The 18,579-nt window shown below is 46.3% G+C and overlaps 1 protein-coding gene across 1 annotated transcript in view; it reads right to left on the reverse strand.

The window, feature by feature from the left end:
• Window positions 1–4,522: 4,522 nt before the first annotated feature.
• Window positions 4,523–18,579, reverse strand: part of UBE2J1 (ubiquitin conjugating enzyme E2 J1) — a 64,870-nt gene continuing 50,813 nt past the window's right edge. Inside the window, exon 8 of the mRNA XM_074948103.1 lies at window positions 4,523–6,642. Coding sequence (XP_074804204.1) covers window positions 6,379–6,642 — 264 coding nt within the window. The 3' untranslated portion in view covers window positions 4,523–6,378. The remainder of the gene's footprint in view (window positions 6,643–18,579) is intronic.

Below are 18,579 nucleotides of genomic sequence, written 5' to 3' on the forward strand. Positions count from 1 at the left end.
TAGGCAGGGAGCCTGCCTTAGCCTCGCTGCGCCTGCTGCCATCAGGTAGCCGCCAGAGGTAAGTGCCACACCTCATCCACCAGCCCTGAGCCCCCTTCCAGAGCCAACATCCCAAACCCCTTCCTGCACCCCAGCCCTGAGCCCCCTCCTGGAGCCAGCACCCCATACTCTTTTCTGCACCCTGAACACCCTCCTGCATGCCAAGCCCCAGCCCTGACCCCCCCTCCCAGAACCAGCACGCCATACCCCCTCCTGCACCCCAAACCCCTGCCCCAGCCCTGACTCCCCTCCCAGAGCCCGCACCCTGCACCTCCTTCTGCACCCCAACACTGTGCCCCAGCCCAGGGCCCCCTCCTGCACCCCAAACCCCTGCCCCAGGCTCAGTCCAGAGCCCCCTCCCACACTGCGAACCCCTCGGCCCCAGCCCAGAGCCTGCACCCCCTCCGAAACCCCAACCCGCTACCCCAGCCCTGTGAAAGTGAGTGAAGGTGGGGGAGAGCGAGCGACAGAGGGAGGGATGGAGTGAGTGGGGTGGGGCTTTGGTGAAGGGGCGGGGCAGATCCTGCGTTGCCCTTAGATTCAAAATGCAATTTTGGGCGTAAAGAGGTTGGAGACCACTGCTCTAGCCTGTTCACAATTTCCCTCACTAACATCATGCAGGGAACCTGCATCAGAGCCATACTTTCCCTGTGACCTGGTCATGATATTAACCTGATTAAACATAGTTGAAATATCATTACCAATCAAGGCATCAACAGGTAATAAATCTAACACCAACCACTATATCACCTTCAAAACTTTTCCACTCAAGGGGATTGTGGACAAAAGCACTTTTACAGAGAGAGCCAATGTGTTCACACTCTGATTTGGCAAGAAATCTCCCTCTCTGACCAATCCCTTTTACCTAAAGTAATATCAGAGGCTGAATCTCACCATCAAGTACACACAATTCCATTGACCTTTGCATTCTTTATGAATTCCTCACTACCAGTCAACATCTCAGTCCTAATATAATTTGAGAGGTAGGATGCTTTCCTCTTCCACCACTTATTCTGGAATTAAAGTGGCAGCATTAACACCTGCAAGGTTAGTATTTGTACTCAAGGTGGCAGTGTTGGAGCTTATATGAGTAGCCTTTGTAATCAAAGTGACAGCATTAGAATTTATTGTGGTGTTTGTTGGTGCAGGTTGTGGAGTGTTTTTAAGCTTTGGGCAATTTGATTTTATATGGCATGGGGTTCCAGACTGATGACAGACCACCTGTTTCCCCTTCAGGTGAGAGGATTTATGTTCCGGGCTCCCATGAGCTTTTCTAATAAAATTGGGGTTAGATTAATTCTTAAACACTTCATCCCTTTTAAACTGGGGTACAAAGGGATTACCTTTCTCCTGGGGCTTACACCCTTCATGAGCTCTGTTTTCTATGAATTCATCAGTGATTTCTGCTGCCCGTAAGACTGAGGCTATGTCTACACTACAGACCTTACAGCAGCACGGCTGTACCGCTGCAGCTATGCCACTGTAAAGTCTCCCCTGTAACAGCAGTATGCTGATGGGAGTCTCCCATAGGCATAATTAAACCACACCCCCAATGAGTAGCGGTAGCCATGTTGGCAGGAGAGTGTCTCCCACTTACATAGCGCTGTCCACACTGGCATTTTTGTCAGTGAAACTTATGTCAGCCAGGGGTATGTTTTTTTTCACACGCTTGACTGACAAAAGTGCTAGTGTAGACAGCCTGAATCAGGCTTCCTATCGCATATTGCAGGTCTGATTTCTTCAGGAGCCATTTTAGCAAACGCTCAAAAGTAATTAAATCTAGCAGTTTATCAAAGTCACAATAAGTTTTGTTCCCCTTTAACCCACTTTTTAACATAAACCAAGAAATTTATGAGTACACTCTACATAAGTAACATTTACCAGAAATTCTTAGATTTCTGAATTTTAGCCTATAAGACTCAGTGGTAACCTTAAACTATTCAATATTGTTTCTTTAAAAACTTTACATAAACAAAAGCCTCCTCTACCCCCATTTCATTAAATACCTCTCTGGCCTTTCCAGTCAGTTTAACAGGACAGGCATCAACTGGTCTTCATGAATTTTGTCAATATCAAAGGTGATGCTCAAAGGTAGATGAAAATACTTCAATACATTCAGAGTCTTTATGAATTGGACAGACTTTATGTCAGTCTCTGTTATTGAGAGAAGATGGAATTTCAGGCTGTGGCTGCTGTTCCTCCTGCCTGTCTAGGACTCAGAGCTGCAGTTCATGAGCACCTCTCTCAGTCTCCAGGTGTTCTATTCACATTTAGTGAGCTTCCTTTTCAATTTCAGCCTCTACTCGGTGTCCCTGGTACACGCTCTCCTCTGCATCCTCAGCCTTCTCCTTCATTCTAAATTCTGGCATTTTTTCTTCATGCTTTTACTGTTGCCAGCATTTGCATTCTTTTGTTCCTATTCTGAGCAAATTGGTCATCTCCTGATCTGAGATGTCCCCTGTAAGGTCCATTATCTTATCTTCACATAATTTTTTTTTTAAGTTTTTTGGTGTTCATAAAAAATTATGTGAAGATAAGATAATCGACCTTACATTGTGTTCATAGCTTCATAGGCTCGTGATTCATTCAAGGTCACTAATCTTTAGCCCTTAAAACTCTCAATATTAAATTTAAGTCTTACATAGCGTGGGGTTCTGAACCAAAGCTCAATTGACCTGTGATGATGTGTATCCTGCCCAAGACTTCGCCAAATGTCACGTTGCCTGGTATGTCACAGCTAAGGATGCCAAATTCAGGACAGACTGTAAGAAACAGGGCAGAAACACCCCAAAACTGGTCATTTATTCTATCATAAGTAACAAAAGTGAACTCGTGTATCACTGCACTAGTTCAGAGAGCCAAATAACAGTCCCCTAGGCACTCCAGCCCCCGATCACCAACCAGACAACCGGACTTGGTGATGAAAGGTTATTAAAACCAAACTTCACCACGTTAGATTCTTCCAATCCCAAAGGGTCAGACATTCACCTCCAGGTCAATATGTACTTTCAGGATCACATCAAATACCACGCTGCAGCCAATCTTTAGTAAACTAACTAAAGATTTATTTTAAAGAAAAGAAAAAAGAAAAAAGAAAAGGAGAATTATTAAATGGTTTAAGGAATCATATTCATTACAATTGATTTCCAAGTCTGTAGAAGTAAGGATAGTAGTAGTGATGGTAATTCTGTTACCTTGCAATATGTGTCTCTGGATCACCCAAAAAGATTGGGGGCCATCAGTCCTTTGTTCAAAGCTCCCTTCTTGTTAGAAAAATCACAGTCCATAGAAATGAAGCAGGACTGAAGACAAAGAGTGTTGTCACAGTCTGCAATTTACACGCACAGCACATGGGCATGGAAAGTTACTGGCACAAACATGGAGTCCTAGGTCACATGTTCCTTGCTGAGTCATGAGGCATTGATTGCCTACATGTGCCTGAAGAAGAGACCTTGGGAGGGGTCCCTGGAAGAGCTGATTGTCCTTAATGGGCCATCAGGCAGGCTGGCTAGCCTTGGTGTAAATCTCTCTTGGGGAGTTGGGGGATTACTCAGAAACACAACAGGGTTGAAATACAAATACAGAACAGAGTTTCATAACTTCATACACAATGACGATACATGCATATAAACAGGATAATCATATTTAGCAGACTATAACTTTTCCGATGATACCTTACACGACATACTTTGTATAAAATTTATCACAATTGTGTAACAGTGGTGATACATCAGTGATGATACATTACCATAAACATGGTCTCTTTTCTTTTATACAGCATCACAATGGGCTCTTCAAACTAGCAGAGAAAGGTCTAATGCTAGCCAATGGCTGGAATTTGAGGCTAGAGAAATTCAACTGGAAATAAAACAAGTTTTTAATAGTAAGAGTAAGTAACTATTGGAACAACTTACCAAGGATCGTGGTGGAATCTCCATCATTGACCATTTGTAAAGAATCTTGGATGTTTTTTCTAAAAGATATGCTTAAGGAATGATTTTGGGAAGTTCTATGGCCTGTGTTATACAGCAGTCAGACCAGATGATCTCAATGGTTCCTTCTGGAATTGGAATCTATGAAAAAAAGAGCGCAATCCTGCCCCTATCTTTGGGTACAGAGGGTTTTGTGCAGCAGCCTTACTTAAGTTCTGCTGCATAAGGGAAAGAGCAGAATTTGGTTGATGGATGTATCCCTGAGAATTTGCTAGGTTTGAAGGTGGACCTCAGGGCCTGTTCTGCAAGGTGACAGCAAATCTCTCAGAGGTACAATCAGGAAGAAACTCTGCAAGGGTATCCTACTGAAGGTTTTTTCTTTAGAGCCCTCTCCTAAGGGAAAGGATGATCTGGGCCCAGGTTTGCAAATGTGAACAAGTGCATTCAAATAATGTACCAACAAGGAAAAAACAACTTTTTATTTCAGGAATATGGGGTCTATAGATTTTAAATATACCGTATTCCTACCAAAACTAATATACTTATTGGGGAAAAATACTTTTATTAATTTCACCATAGGAAACCAGATTGTCCTCCTTCCAGACTTGAAGACAATGCAAGGTTTAAATAACTGCTGATCTATCCAGACATGCTATATAGTTTTATTGTAAATGTTTAATTAAACTAAGATGCTTTGATGTACATACATCCTGTTTGTATGTACAGCAGAGCAGCACTAATTCAAAATAACCACTGGGAATCCATTTCTGAATTTTGCAAGTTAGCAAGTGAATAAATTAAACATACACACACACCAGGGCACTACATAAAATATGTAATTTGTCCATTAATTTTCACAAGTGTAAAATTTTACTTATTTATAATGCTCAGGAGTACATTAGCATGTAGTATATTTTGTAACGTTAATATGAGAGCTGACTACAGCATTCTTATCTTTGCTAAGAAGTAGGATGGGACAGTCTGGCTTTAGTGAGAGCTATCATAGTTGCCACTAGTAAAGTGAAAATTACTGAGGTTCTGTTGAGTCTTAAATGAGCAATGGTAGATTGTCTTGATTATCGATATAGTCAAATAATGGGGAAATGATTATCCCATTGAACTTGTTCTTTATGGCTAAATAAATTCAAGATCAGCACAGAGGGCACTAATAATCTAGGGTATCTAGGATTGCTAATTGTGGTTGGACATATTCCTGGAGGTGTCATCACATGACAATCTTTAATTAAAGACTAATCTTTAATTCCTGGAGACTCCAGGACAATCCTGGAGGGTTGGCAACCCTACCCCTACCTGAAGTGCCAGCACCTACAATGAATAAATGGGGATATACACATGAATGCTGTAATCTTGATATGCTGGAAAGATATTTAAAAACTTTCAAATTTTAAACTTTGCTTGAAGTATTGCAATGAAGTGCAAGAAAAAAAATTGTGTAAATGAAGCTTGAATTGCGATAATTCATTAGAGCCAAGGGTTTCATGAAAGCTTCCATCAAGCTTGCCCATGCAAAGCAGAGTTTAAGCATGAAAATATTTAGATTTTTTTTTAGCAAATAACAGCACATATGAAACATTCAATGTAATGCATTATGTATATTTCTGGAATAATTAAAAGACAATAGCTCTGGGTAAATAATTATATTACATATTTATAACTATTGCAATAATAGATGTTTTATATAATCTTCAAATTTAAAAAAGCAAGATATACAACTGAGAGTATTAGAAGACGACATTCAAATCTTGCAAAAGATTATCCAATCTAACTTCCAAAAAAATTTAAAAACAAAAAATAAAGCAAACAATTTTCTGGCCCCTTTTTTCACAGAGAGCACAGTCTCAGAACCAACATTTCATGCATTTTTTTAGAATTGTCTTATTGTAAATAAAAGTGGTTACAAAATATTATCCCCCTCAGAATTAAGAGCACACACAACGCAACACATAGACACTGCGTTTCATTTTAAAAGACCTTCTCCAACGTAAATTTTTATACTCACTCAGATATGGGTGACTATCTGCACCCATGTTCCACAGAGAAAAAGTGTAAAACCCCTTTCTGTTTTAATTGCCTCCTTTTATCAGTAAATAAGGTAGCCACAAATGATACTTTCTTTCCCCCACCCTTTACATATTATTCATATTCAACCAAATTGTTTCTCTAAGTATCTAGTGGGTGTTCATGGATCATTAACAGTTGTTAGTATTCATAGAAATGTCAACGTTTGTCCTACTTACAAAGCAATGTACCTAAAGGTATATTAACATTCGTAAAGACTTAAAAGAGTAAATAAAAAAGTAATCTTCTGTAAACAGTTCTCATGGCATACTCAATACAGAATGTTTAATGAAGCATTCAAGTCACTGCTCGTAAGACAGAGAAAACCTTATAACTCAAATATATAGTCATTGGCCAGATATACCCGTCGGAAGATAAGAGCTGCCAATGCTAAAGTCAGAAGGACAATCAAAACAGTTGATCCAGTGTGGCTTGTGTTGACTCTTGGTTGCTGCACCTGATTAAAGTTAGTTGAAGATGGTACTCTTCTCTGCCTCTGGGCACGGCGCTGGCGCGGGCTCATGGAGCTATTATTAGATACAGGTTGAGTATGCTCTTGATTAGATGGTGTGGAGTTGTTCTGAATTTCAGACTGAAAAGAAAAAAGTGAATATTGTTTTTAAAGCAAGACAGACCATGCATCAGCAATGTACATACCTCTACATTTAAGAACAAAGCCTGCTCTTCCGATGTAATGTTATGATCTGAAGGTCAGCCACAGGTGATAGCCTCTTTATAGTAAAGTTGCAACCAACTTCTGTTACAGAACACTGTTCCAAACCCTATGGCTCTCTAGCCAAATATTCAGAATACACATCCTTCTGCACACCTCCCAGCCTTGTTCTCCCAACCACTGGCATCCCAACTACATGAGGTGCAGACAATCACCACTCCTGCCTACCATATGCTATTACTCCCATTGTTTGTCTCTGGATATCATAAGGAGGCATTAATGTAGAAATTATCTGCATTAAACTATGTACATCAACCATTTGCCTGGCAACTTAGGCCCTTGCCTCAGGAAGTATGTAGCAGAGGGCTTAACTACATAGTTATTCTCTACTCCATAATTCAGTTCCTTGCTATGTTGCACCATACCCTATTTTTATGCAGTTTCTGGACTTTTGCTCATTCCCTTGCTGCACCGAAGGAGCACAGAGGCCTTTGTCATTTAGATAATTTGATTCCCCATGAAATTCCAAGCCACTGTGTGTAAGCAGCACTGCTCTACAGGTTTTAAAACTTTTGTCTAAAAAGCTGCATCTACTCCATGGTTTTGTGTTTTCTTTGTCATAATGGCTACCTCACATTTTGGGTCACCTTATCTTAACAATGTTTTCAAGTGAAATATTTTAAACAGTTAAATGAAATATTTTATCCTTAAACTAGTCCATAGCATCTAGGTACTTAAGCACAAATGGTTTACACTGCACAAATGGAAAACACTGCAAATCATATTGGAACTGGAGTTAAAGGATGAAATTGGCCATAAACAAAGCTATAAAATATACAGAGCTGAGCAAAATTAGGAATTTCCATGGTATGGAAAACCCCAAAATTTGTTTTCAGCCTAAATCACGAAAAAATCTAAACGTTTGATTTTGGTTTACTGAACTAAAACCAAAATGCTTTGTTTGACTGCATTCAATATTACACCGTAATTTTCCCATAGTGACGTGTTGGCTCTTGTGAGTTGTAATTTGGGAGCCTGATCTCTCCTGGCTAGACATCTTCCATAATGCACCCAGTCATGGGACTCCCGTTATGCACCTTGCAGCTCGGTCACAGGGAAATCCACACTGCATTATGAGACACATGGTCCTCCAGGTATCCTGGCCAACAGCAGAGAATGGAGATCTGAACTACAACTCCCACAAGGAGACGTCAGTGTGCAATAAAAACTAATGATGGACAAAAGAAACACTGACATGGATTGAAAAGAAATCCTAATGTCCATGAGATATGTTGTACCCTCCTATGTAATAGGACAAAGGACTCTAGGAAATCCAGAGATTCACCCTGAAGTTTCCTTTACATGATATTTCCAGCAGGGGTCTAAACAGGTACAGAACTTCAAATCCACACAGTCCTGGCCAGCTCTGCTACCGTCCTCATGTATCCTAAAGTGCCCTCACAGCCATGCTGACCTCTCCCCATTATATGAGTATGGCTTCTTCAACAGCAGAGATGATTTCCACTGCAGCCACACAGCAGTAAGGACCTATTCAGGCATGCACTGAGGCTACAGGAATGTTTCTAAGGAAGCCCTAGGACCACTCTTTAGGCAAGGGCAAATTATGCACAGATCCCATTGATTTGTATGTCTGTCCTGGGCGGCAGGTGGCCCTAGGGCCAAAAAGAATTATATTTAGAGACTTTTAGATTTTGAGACTTTAGATCCACAGAAACAACTACATCCACCACGAGAGAACAGTGAAGCCAGGAAATGCAGGAGTTGGACACTCAGAAGGAAATGGGGTTAATTTTCCCAAAATGAAAAATTATTTTGCTTATCCAATATGTCTACCTACAGGCTATTCTATGTTATTTACAATAATGATAAGAGGCCTTATTTATATCTGTATTATTTGGGAACCTTTCTAATCCTTAGTATCAATTATCATAAGATAATTAGATTAGAGTGCGCCATCCTTGGCTATTCAGCGGGGTTTCTGCCTAAAACTATAAAATATGTGTTTAACGCAGTGGTTCTCAACCTGTGGCCCAATTAGGACACAGCTGCAGCCCAGCTCAACTGTGTGCTAAAGGCCACGGGCTCCAGACTGCCCTGCCGGGCAGCGCGCTCTTGGCTGCCGGCTCCCAGCTGGGCTGCCCTGCCGCGCAGCGAGCTCCGGGCTGCCTTGCCACGCAGCGGGCTCCGGGCTCCCAGCTACCGCTGGCCCCACACGGTGGGGCTCAGGGTACAGGCAGCCAGCTGTCGCCTGCCCACCGCGGGCCTGTCCCCCCAGCAGGGCTCCCAGTCTAGGCAGCCGGCTGCCGCCCAGCCCCCTGCAGCGAGGTCCGGTCAGCCAGCATGGCTCAGGGTCTGGGCAGCTGGCTGTCCCCTGGCTCCCCGCAGCACACACCAGGGTCCTGGCTGCCACCCCGACAGGGCTCAGTGTCCGGGCAGCCAGCCGCCACCCGGACCCCCGCGGCAGAGAGGGAAGGTCACAGAGCAGCCAAATTGCCCCCTTCTTTCCCCTCTTTTTGGCTGGACCCCACCAAACCCCAGTTTGCTATCAAGCATCGACCTGGCTAAGACCTAGGATGGGGGACAGTCATTGTCTTTTAATCTGGAAAAAGACAGTTACCTTTTCCATAGCTGGTGTTCTTCAAGATGTGTTGCTCATGTCTATTCCACAATAGGTGTGTGTGCTTGCCACGTGCACCGGTGCTGGAAGTTTTTCCCCTAGCATTACCTGTAGGGGGGGAGCGCTCCCCGGAGACTGCTGGAGTGACGCCTGCCTAGTGCAGTATAAGGGGAGCTGCACTCTCCCCCCACCCTCAGTTCCTTCTTGAGAGACAACTCCGACAGAGGGCAGGATGTGGAATAGACATGAGCAACACATCTCAAAGAACACCAGTTAGAGAAAAGGTAACTGTCTTTTCTTCTTCAAGTGATTGCTCATGTATATTCCACAATAGGTGATTCCAAGTTATATCTGTTGGAAGTGGGTAGGAGTTCACAAGTTCCCAGGATGGAGGACAGCCCTGCCGAACCCGGCATCATCCCTGGTTTGGGGGACAATCGCATAGTGCAAGGTGAACGTGTGAAACAAAGACGACATGGCGGCCCTACAATGTCCTGGATGGGGATGTGAGCCACGAAGGCAGCTGACGAGGTCTGTGCCCGAGTCGAGTGTGCCCTCACAATGGGTGGCAGGGGGACACCTGCCAGCTCGTAACATGAACGGATGCACAAAGTGATCCGATTGGAAAGCTGCTGAGTGGAAATCGGCTGGCCCCTCAAGCGCTCAGCCGAGGTGACGAACAGTTGTGAGGACTTTCTGAACAGCCTGGTCCGTTGAGGTAGAAAGTCAGAGCCCACCGCACATCGAGGGTGTGGAGATGGTGCTCCTCACTGGACGCGTGAGGTTGGGGCAGAGGACTGGTAGAAAAATGTCCTGAGTCATGTGATAGGCGGAGACCACCTTCAGGAGGAATGCGGGGTGTGGGCAGAGCTGGACCTTGTCCTTATAGAAGACCATGTACGGTGGCTCGGAGGTCAGGGCCCTGAGCTCCGAAACTTGCCTGGCCGACGTGACCGTAACCAGGAAGGCCAGCTTCCATGAGAGGTGAGACCAGGAGCACGTGGCCAGTGGTTCAAATGATGGCCCCATGAGACGAGCCAACACCAGGTTTAGGTCCCACTGTGGGACCGGGGGTCTAGAATACGGAAAAAGATGGTCCAAACCCTTAAGGAACTGGCCAGTCATAGCATGGGAAAATTCCATATGCCCTTGCACTGGCAGATGGAAGGCTGATATGGCTGCCAGGTGCACCTTGACTGGCGAGGGCGCCAGGCCCCGGGCCCTCAGGTGGAGGAGGTAACCAAGGATAAGCTGGATCAGGGCGGCCACAGGGGAGACACTCTGGTCCGCCACCCACCTAGAAAACCGGAACCACTTCGCCAAATAAGCGCAGTGAGTGGAGGGCCGTCTACTTTCAAGGAGGACGCGCTGAACCTGTTCTGAGCACGTCCTTTCCTTGCCACCTAACCACTGAGCAGCCTCGCCGTGAGGTGAAGAACTGCTAGGTTGGGATGGAGAAGGCAGCCCTGGTTCTGAGAGAGCAGGTCCGGGCAGAGCAGCAACAACCATGACGGAGCTACCGCCAGGCCCGTGAGGGTCCCATACCAATGCTGCCTGGGCCACGCCAGGGCAATAAGGAGGACCAGGGCCTTGTCCATCTTTATCTTCTTCAAGACCCTGCTGATTAGAGGGAACAGGGGAAAGGCATAGAGAAGCCGGCCTGACCAGGACATTGGAGATAGCACTCCTCCCCAGACCCTCCCCCGGAGCAGAACCAGGGGCATCACTGGTTCCTCCGAGTTGCGAATAGGTCCACCTGGGGAGTTCCCCACCTTCGGAAGAGCCAGTGGGCCACTTCTGGGTGGAGGGACCACTTGTGTTGCAAGGAAAAGTCCCTGCTTAAGCGATCCGCCCTCTTGTTCCAGGCGCCCGGTAGGTGGAAGGCCTTCAGGTGGATGTCGTAGGCTATACAGAAGTCCCACAGCCTGAGGGCTTCATGGCAGAGGGCAGAGGATCAGGCCCCACCTTGGCTGTTGATATAGAACATCGAGGCCACGTTGTCCGTGAGGACCCTGACTACCTTGCCCTCCACGTGTGAGCAGAAGGCCATACATGCCAACTGCACTGCCCTGAGCTCCTTGATGTTTATATGTAGAGTCAGGTCTTGAGCCGACCACAGGCCTTGGGTCTGAAAGTTCCCCACATGGGCCCCCTACCCCAGGTTGTTTGGGTGGACCACCACCGTAGGGAGGTGACCACAGAGTCTGGCACAATGAGGACCTTGTCCATCCTGTCCGTGGCCTGGGAGAACTTCGAGGCCAACCAGAGCTGGAGGGGCTTCATCCTGAGTCTGGTGTAACAGACCATGTACGTGCACGCCAAAATGTGACCCAAGAGCTGCAGGAAAACCCTGGCTGTTGTCACCGGGAACCTTGTGACCAAGTGGATGAAACCTTTCAGGGTCTCGAATCTGTCTGGCAGGAGAGAGGCCCTGACCGACGCTGCGTCCAGGAGCGCCCCGATAAACTCTATGTGTTGGGCCGGGACTAACGTGGACTTGGTGTTGTTTACCAACAGGCCCAAGGCGGTGCACATGGACAGGAGGAGCGCCACGTGATCCCTCACCTGAGACCAGGAGGTGCCCTTGACAAGCCAATCGTCCAGATAGGGAAATATCTGGACCATCCGCCGTCTGAGGTAGGCTGCTCCCACCGATATGCATTTTGTGAACACCCTGGGGGCAGTGGACAGACCAAACGGAAGGACTGTGAATTGGTAATGATTCTGTCCCACCACGAAACGGAGGAAGCGCCTGTGCCCCTTGAATACGTGGATGTGGAAGTATGCGTCCTCTAGATCGAGGGCAGCGTACAAGTCCCTGAGATCCAGGGAGGGGATGATGGAGGCCAGGGAAACCATGTGGAACTTGAGCTTCACCATGTACTGGTTCAGACCTCGCAGGTCCAGGATGGGCCTGAGGCCCCCTTTGGCCTTTGGGATAAGGAAATAATGGGAGTAATACCCCTTGCCCATAAACTCTTTGGGCACTGCCTTCATGGAGGAGCAAGACCACCCTACCTGGTGCCGACGGGGACAGCACATTAAACAGGGAGTCTGAGGGCTCCTCCATCTCCTCTGCCTGGAGGTGGAGGCTTGCTGCCACCCTCTTTAAGAGTTCTTGATGGGCCCTGAAGTCCTCCTGCGGGGCAGAGGGGGGCAGGGCTGCAATCGCCTCCTCCAGGCAGGGCGAGAAGGCCAGTGCGGTGCTCTGGGTATTGGGCAGCACTGGAGGGTCCACCACCTGGTTGGACTCCGGGCACGGCGCCGAGGACGTACGTCCCACGGACTCCTTTTTCAGAGGTCTGGAGAGTGAGGCTGACAGTGCTTCCGAAGCTCCAGCCACCGAGCGAGCTCCCATTAGGGGCTGCGCCAGAGGTCATGGTGCCCACTGGTACCATTGGGCTGGCCACGACGCTCTGTGCCACTGCACCTGCTGTGTCACCAGTGGGGCCAGCTGTTCGGGTTGGCTGGCCTGGGCCATCGAAGGACGGCTACGAATGGAGGTCAGGCTGGTGTAGATCTGCTGCTGTCTCTGGACCAGGAAGAGCAGTGGTGCCGGGATCTATGTAGGCCACAGGACCGCAATCTCAACGTGGAGGACCGGTACCAATGGTAACAGCTGCTCTACGAATGGCCTCAACAGGCAGACCCGCAACAGTGAGACACCGGCAATCGATGCCCGGGGCTGCAATGTCTTGGCGGAGACTTGGAGCGGGAGTCCGAGTGGGAACGGCGTCGATGACCATGCTGTGACCGACTGCGGTACCCCCTCCAAGATGAGGGCCATTGGCAACGCCTGCTGCAGTCCCGTCGATATTCGCTCCTTGAGGATGAGCGGTGCCGAGAGTCCTGGCCAGACGGAACCCAGCCAGCCAATCTGGTCAGCGTCAAGGGCGATCTACACTGACTCTGTCCCGAACGGTTGCTGGGCAGTGACCGGCATTGGGAACATTCCCTCGACCGAGACTGGTACCGGGCCGGAGGCAACTGTGGAGATCCCAGCGGCAGCTTGCCTCTGGAGTGCGGGGCCGACATCAGTGGTGCTCCAGTAACCGGCATGGACATAACATCCCGGGCCGCCTGGTGGGCTTCAGGCGTGGACGGCATCAAGACATCTGGAGAGACCTGTTCCAAAGGGGCCGGGCTACTCCGCTCAACGTGAGTTGGAGGCCTAGGGCCCAGTGGGGATCAAGCACTACCCGACATGGGCCTAGCCTCTGTCCCAGACTTCCCTCAGTGCTGCTGCGAAGAGGGAGTCTTTCTGGCCCTCTTGGCGTGCCCCGTGGACGGGGAGCGGTGCCGACTGGTTGATGGCACCGGAGGGTCGCCGCGTACTGACACTGTGGTGCTGGGTACCAGTTCGGAGTGGCGTGCCGGAGTCAGGGTCAGCGCCAACTCCATCAGGATGGCCCAGAGCCTAATATCCCTTTCTCTTTTGGTCCGAGGCTTAAATGACTTGTAAATCTTGCACCTTTCACTGATATGGGTTTCTCCCAAACAGCACAAACAGTCTGCATGCAGGTCACTTCTTGGCATAGAACACCTACAAGAGCTGCACGACTTAAACCCTGGGGTGCGGGGCATGCCCCGGCCTGGGCTCACTGACTAACTAAACTAACTACAGGTACTAACGCTGAACTAACGAACAGTTCTGGGGACAAGCTACAGCAAAACTGGAGCAGAGTAGTTCCGACGCACCTTCACTGGCGGCAAGAAGGAACTGAGGGTAGGGGGAGCGCGCAGCTCCCCTTATACCGTGCCAGGCAGGCGCCACTCCAGGGGTTGCGGGGGGCGCTCCCCCACTACGGGTACTGCTAGGGGAAAAATTCTGGCACCAGTGCATGTGGCGAGCACGCACACCAATTGTGGAATACACATGAGCAATCACTTGAAGAAGAATAACGACAGCAGAAGGTTGTTGATGTAACAAGGAACCAAGAAGGAATGCTGATAATTTCATGGCTCACAACCATTGTTTCCACCCAGGGGGCTCTCAGAGCACTTAATTTCAACTCATCTTTGTATCTTTAATAAACGGATCCCGTTATCAGAATGCCAGCTGTACTGATAGAATTTCATTGTTGGCAAGGTGATGTTCACTGATGGCTAATACCAAGGCCTAAAGACTGCCATGTAAAAATGTGATGAGAGTGCCTATATGTGGGATGATCCCTACCCAGTCCTTCCAGGAGCATACAGACCCTGAAATAGTGTCCAAAGGCATTCCTTTCCTAGGGTGTGCCTGTACTGGTAACTTAAAACCAGTAACATAACATTAACCTCAACCTAAGCTTACTCTAAGCATGGCTGTTTCTAGGGACCCTCCAGGACCTCTTCTGGCCCAAAAAAGCCAGATTTCCATTTTTTCCCTGCCCTATACTGGAGACTGAGCAGCCGACATGGAGAATATGAGCTAAACCTTTTCTGCCTGTAGTCTTCAGATGACATAAAAACAAGGTAGATGTCTGGAGTTGCAGGCATTTGATAGTGCACTGAACCCTCAAGAAGGCAGGAGAAAAGCAGGCAGGTTGCAGCTGGGCTTCAAGGCTGAAGCTGTACATCTTTGATGGTTTGGTATGAAGGACATATTGTGGGATTGGGTCACACCTCTTGCATACTTCAGATGGGTGAATCACATTCATTTATATTCTTCACTGAAGGGAGAATGATCACTGGGTTCATACTGGGGTGAATCTGAGTCAGGATTTAGTCAGAAGGGAGGGAGGGTGGCTAGGCACTGAAGATGCTTTCATCTGAAATGTCTGCAACTCAGCTATTACAGGGAGCTGTCAACTCTGCTTGTTTAAACTGGATCTGGAGGAGCGTGTAGCAAAAGGGTCATCAGGGTCTTTTGGGATACTGGTGACACAGTGATTATATACAGAAAAATCAGGTATAATGTTGCTCAACTTTACAGGGAAGATAGGCATGTTTAACCAGGCACAGAGACAGATATGTCATTGGGAGAACTTAGGATATGTCTACGCTGCATTTGAGAGTGACTCTCCCAGCCTGGTCAACAGACTCACACTAGCATGCTAAAAATAGCTGTATAGACGTTGTGACTCATGCTGGAGCTCGGGCTCTCAAGCCTAGGCAGGGGAAGGGTAGGATTGAGTGCCTGAGCTCCAGCCCGAGTCACGACATCTAAGCATCAATTTATTTGCAAGCCTTGCTACCACAAGTTTGTAGACCTGGATTGGGAGGCTCACTCCCAGATGCAGTGTAGACATACCCTCAGGGACCAGACTGAGGGGAGACAGATACCCAACAGCGGGGTGGGAGTTGTGGCCTAGCTATTTGCTGGTGCCCCTTGCGCAAATACCGGTGACAAGCTCAAACCGGCTGGCTCACAAAGGTAAACATAAGACTTGAAAGATACTGGTGGATCTTTTTATCCTGGAGGAAGGAGGGGGAAACCTTGAGTATTCTCAGACAGAGACCCCCTTGGGACTGTCACCTGATGTGCTGAGACTACCTCTGAGCCCATTTTCTCTGCCAGTTTGGGCCTTCAGAACCCTGCCTTGTTGAGCCAGATATGCTAATCTGAGATACTGGTGAGAAGATTCAGAGGTGATCTGAAACCTAGGTGTTAGTTAATCTGAAGAGAGCCAATATGAGTTATTTGACAGAGAGGCTATTTTTTAACACTGCGCCCAAATAAAGTGTTTTAACACCTACCTCCCCCCCCCCCAGTTAAAGTAAATAACGTCACAGCCTTCCACTTCAAAATCCATCCCTGTGGCTATGCTTCATTCTCTTGCAAATCTTGATCAACAGATATACCATGTGTGACGTTACTGACATGAACTGTGACCATATAGATCATTGTGGCAACCAAGATCCTACAGTTGCACCAAATCTTGTACAAAGGAGGTCAAGTAAGGTATCTACGGAAAGGTTGTAATTTGCTGGTTATGATTATGCTGTCTGTATATGTGTATCATTTTTGTATTTGAAGTTATGAATATTGGCTATGTACTTGTATCTCAATGTATTTGATTCTAAGTAGCCTCGGTGAAGCATTTTGTCAGCTTCTTGAGAATGGGCACTTATTCAGAATAGTCCTATCAAGAAACATTTAACTGACAATGGACTTTGGGAGACGCCAATCCACATCTGAGCTTTCCTGGAACATTCAAACTAACATGTAAACACTGGCATCAGCCTGCAAAAAGCTGAACCATTCATGGACATGTGACTTGCCCAGGTGGCTACAAACTCCATCTTGTTGCTGTGATTTTGCACAGAAGAACAAAGAGGTTTCCGCCCACAAGTGAGAGAATATAAAGGGCCCAGGAAGCTTCTCCATTTTGTCTTCAGCTGGCTCAAGAGATGGCCTCTCCACCCCAAAGAGATGCCTGAAAGAAACTGGGACAAAGGACTGCAACTACAGGGTTTGTGTGATTGCTGGACCCAGGCCATAAACCACAATGTTGGTCTGGAAAGGATTGGGCCCAGACTAGGAAGGAGTCTAGTCTGTGAAAGAAGCTTATTGGAACATCTCTGAGGACGAGATTTGCCTGTATTCAGTTTCCTACTGTATTAGGCTTAGACTTGCGTGTTTTATTTTGTTTGGTAACTTACTTTTCTCGATCTGTTATTACTTGGAACCACTGAAATCCTACTTTTTATACTTAATAAAATCACTTTTGCTTATTAATTAACCCAGAGTAAGTAATTAATACCTGGGGGAGCAAACAGCTGTGCATCTCTCTCTATCAGTGTTATAGAGGGCGGACAATTCATGAGTTTACCCTGTAAAAGCTTTATGCAGAATAAAACAGATTTATTTGGGGTTTGGATTCCATTGGGAGCTGGGTGTCTGGGTGCTAGAGACAGGAGCACTTGCTAAGCCGTTTTCAGTTAAGTCTGCAGCTTTGGGGGCGTGGGTCAGACCCTGGGTCTGTGTTGCAGCAGATTAGCGTATCTGGCTCAACAAGGCAGGGTTCTGAAGGCCCAAACTGGCAGAGAAAATGGGCTCAGAGGTAGTCTCAGCACATCAGGTGACAGTCCCAAGGGGGTCTCTGTGACTGAACCCGTCACATCATGTTTTAATTTTTTGCATCCATCCGTCATCTATAATTTAGCAGATCAACTGCATCTTGTCAGTTGCAGTCCTACAGCGAAGTGGTTCCTTCACAGTGGTAGCAGCCCTGTGCAATCAAAAGCTTTTAAAAATAAAGACATGAAGATAAAAAAATGGTTCTTTTAACCAGGTGGCAGTGATACAACCACTGAAATCCATTTTATGATTACTCCATTCTCTGCTTAGCTGATTATTTAAGCATGGTGCTATATACAAAAAGGTTCATAGTTACTGTCTAGATAAGAACTTTTAAAATTTGCTGATCTTTGTGATTTGTGGAATCTGTTTAAATATCTCGTATAACATCTATCCCATTGTTTATTAAAAGAAATAGCATATTTAAAAAAACGAATCCGATTAACTGTTACTAGAGTGAAGCCAGAACATTATCTTCTACCCTCATACACAGTATTGATGCAGCACTTAAATTAAAAACTGGAATATGGTTTAACAATAATAATAAATGAACAATTAACCTGCTCATATAAACAATCCTGTACTGTAAAGATATAACTTATGATAAGTATTGTATAACAAACTCAATGCCAGAGAATATGCCAATATTTTGCACTGAGGCAGGCACAAATTGTAACTTCTAAATTTGTGTACTGAAGTGGCCCATTTGCAGATTTTTATATCATTTTTACACTGCCTAATTGACTTCATCAGGAGTAATGTTAAATGGATGCCCAATTCAAGAATCACTGTTATTTTGAGCATTATGTTATTAGTTTAAAAAAAAAACTTTCTACAGCAAATATACGCTCTGCATGCATTGAACCAAAAAGCTACCTTATACTCAAGAGAAATTAAAAATTATGTTGGCTGTTCAAGACACAAAATGAGGCACATAACTGAATCTAAAACAGAGAAAACTGATGTACTGGAAAACCCAGAAGGAGGAGTAACTGGCTTTTTAAAATTTTATTAAAAAATACTCTCATTTTTGTGGAATGTATCTTTAGGATGGATTTGAATATGGAGGCTCCTTGGAGAATTGGGTTTGGGAATGCATTCAGCACATCGGATGAGAGTGGAAGATGGAACTTAGACAGGAATGGAAGATCATGATATATGTAGCATCGAGGTGAGCAACTGGCCCAGCTGAGAGGTTGGGAGAGGAACAAAA

Source organism: Natator depressus, chromosome 3, assembly GCF_965152275.1.
Source record: "Natator depressus isolate rNatDep1 chromosome 3, rNatDep2.hap1, whole genome shotgun sequence".
NCBI classification, from domain to species: Eukaryota; Metazoa; Chordata; order Testudines; family Cheloniidae; genus Natator; species Natator depressus.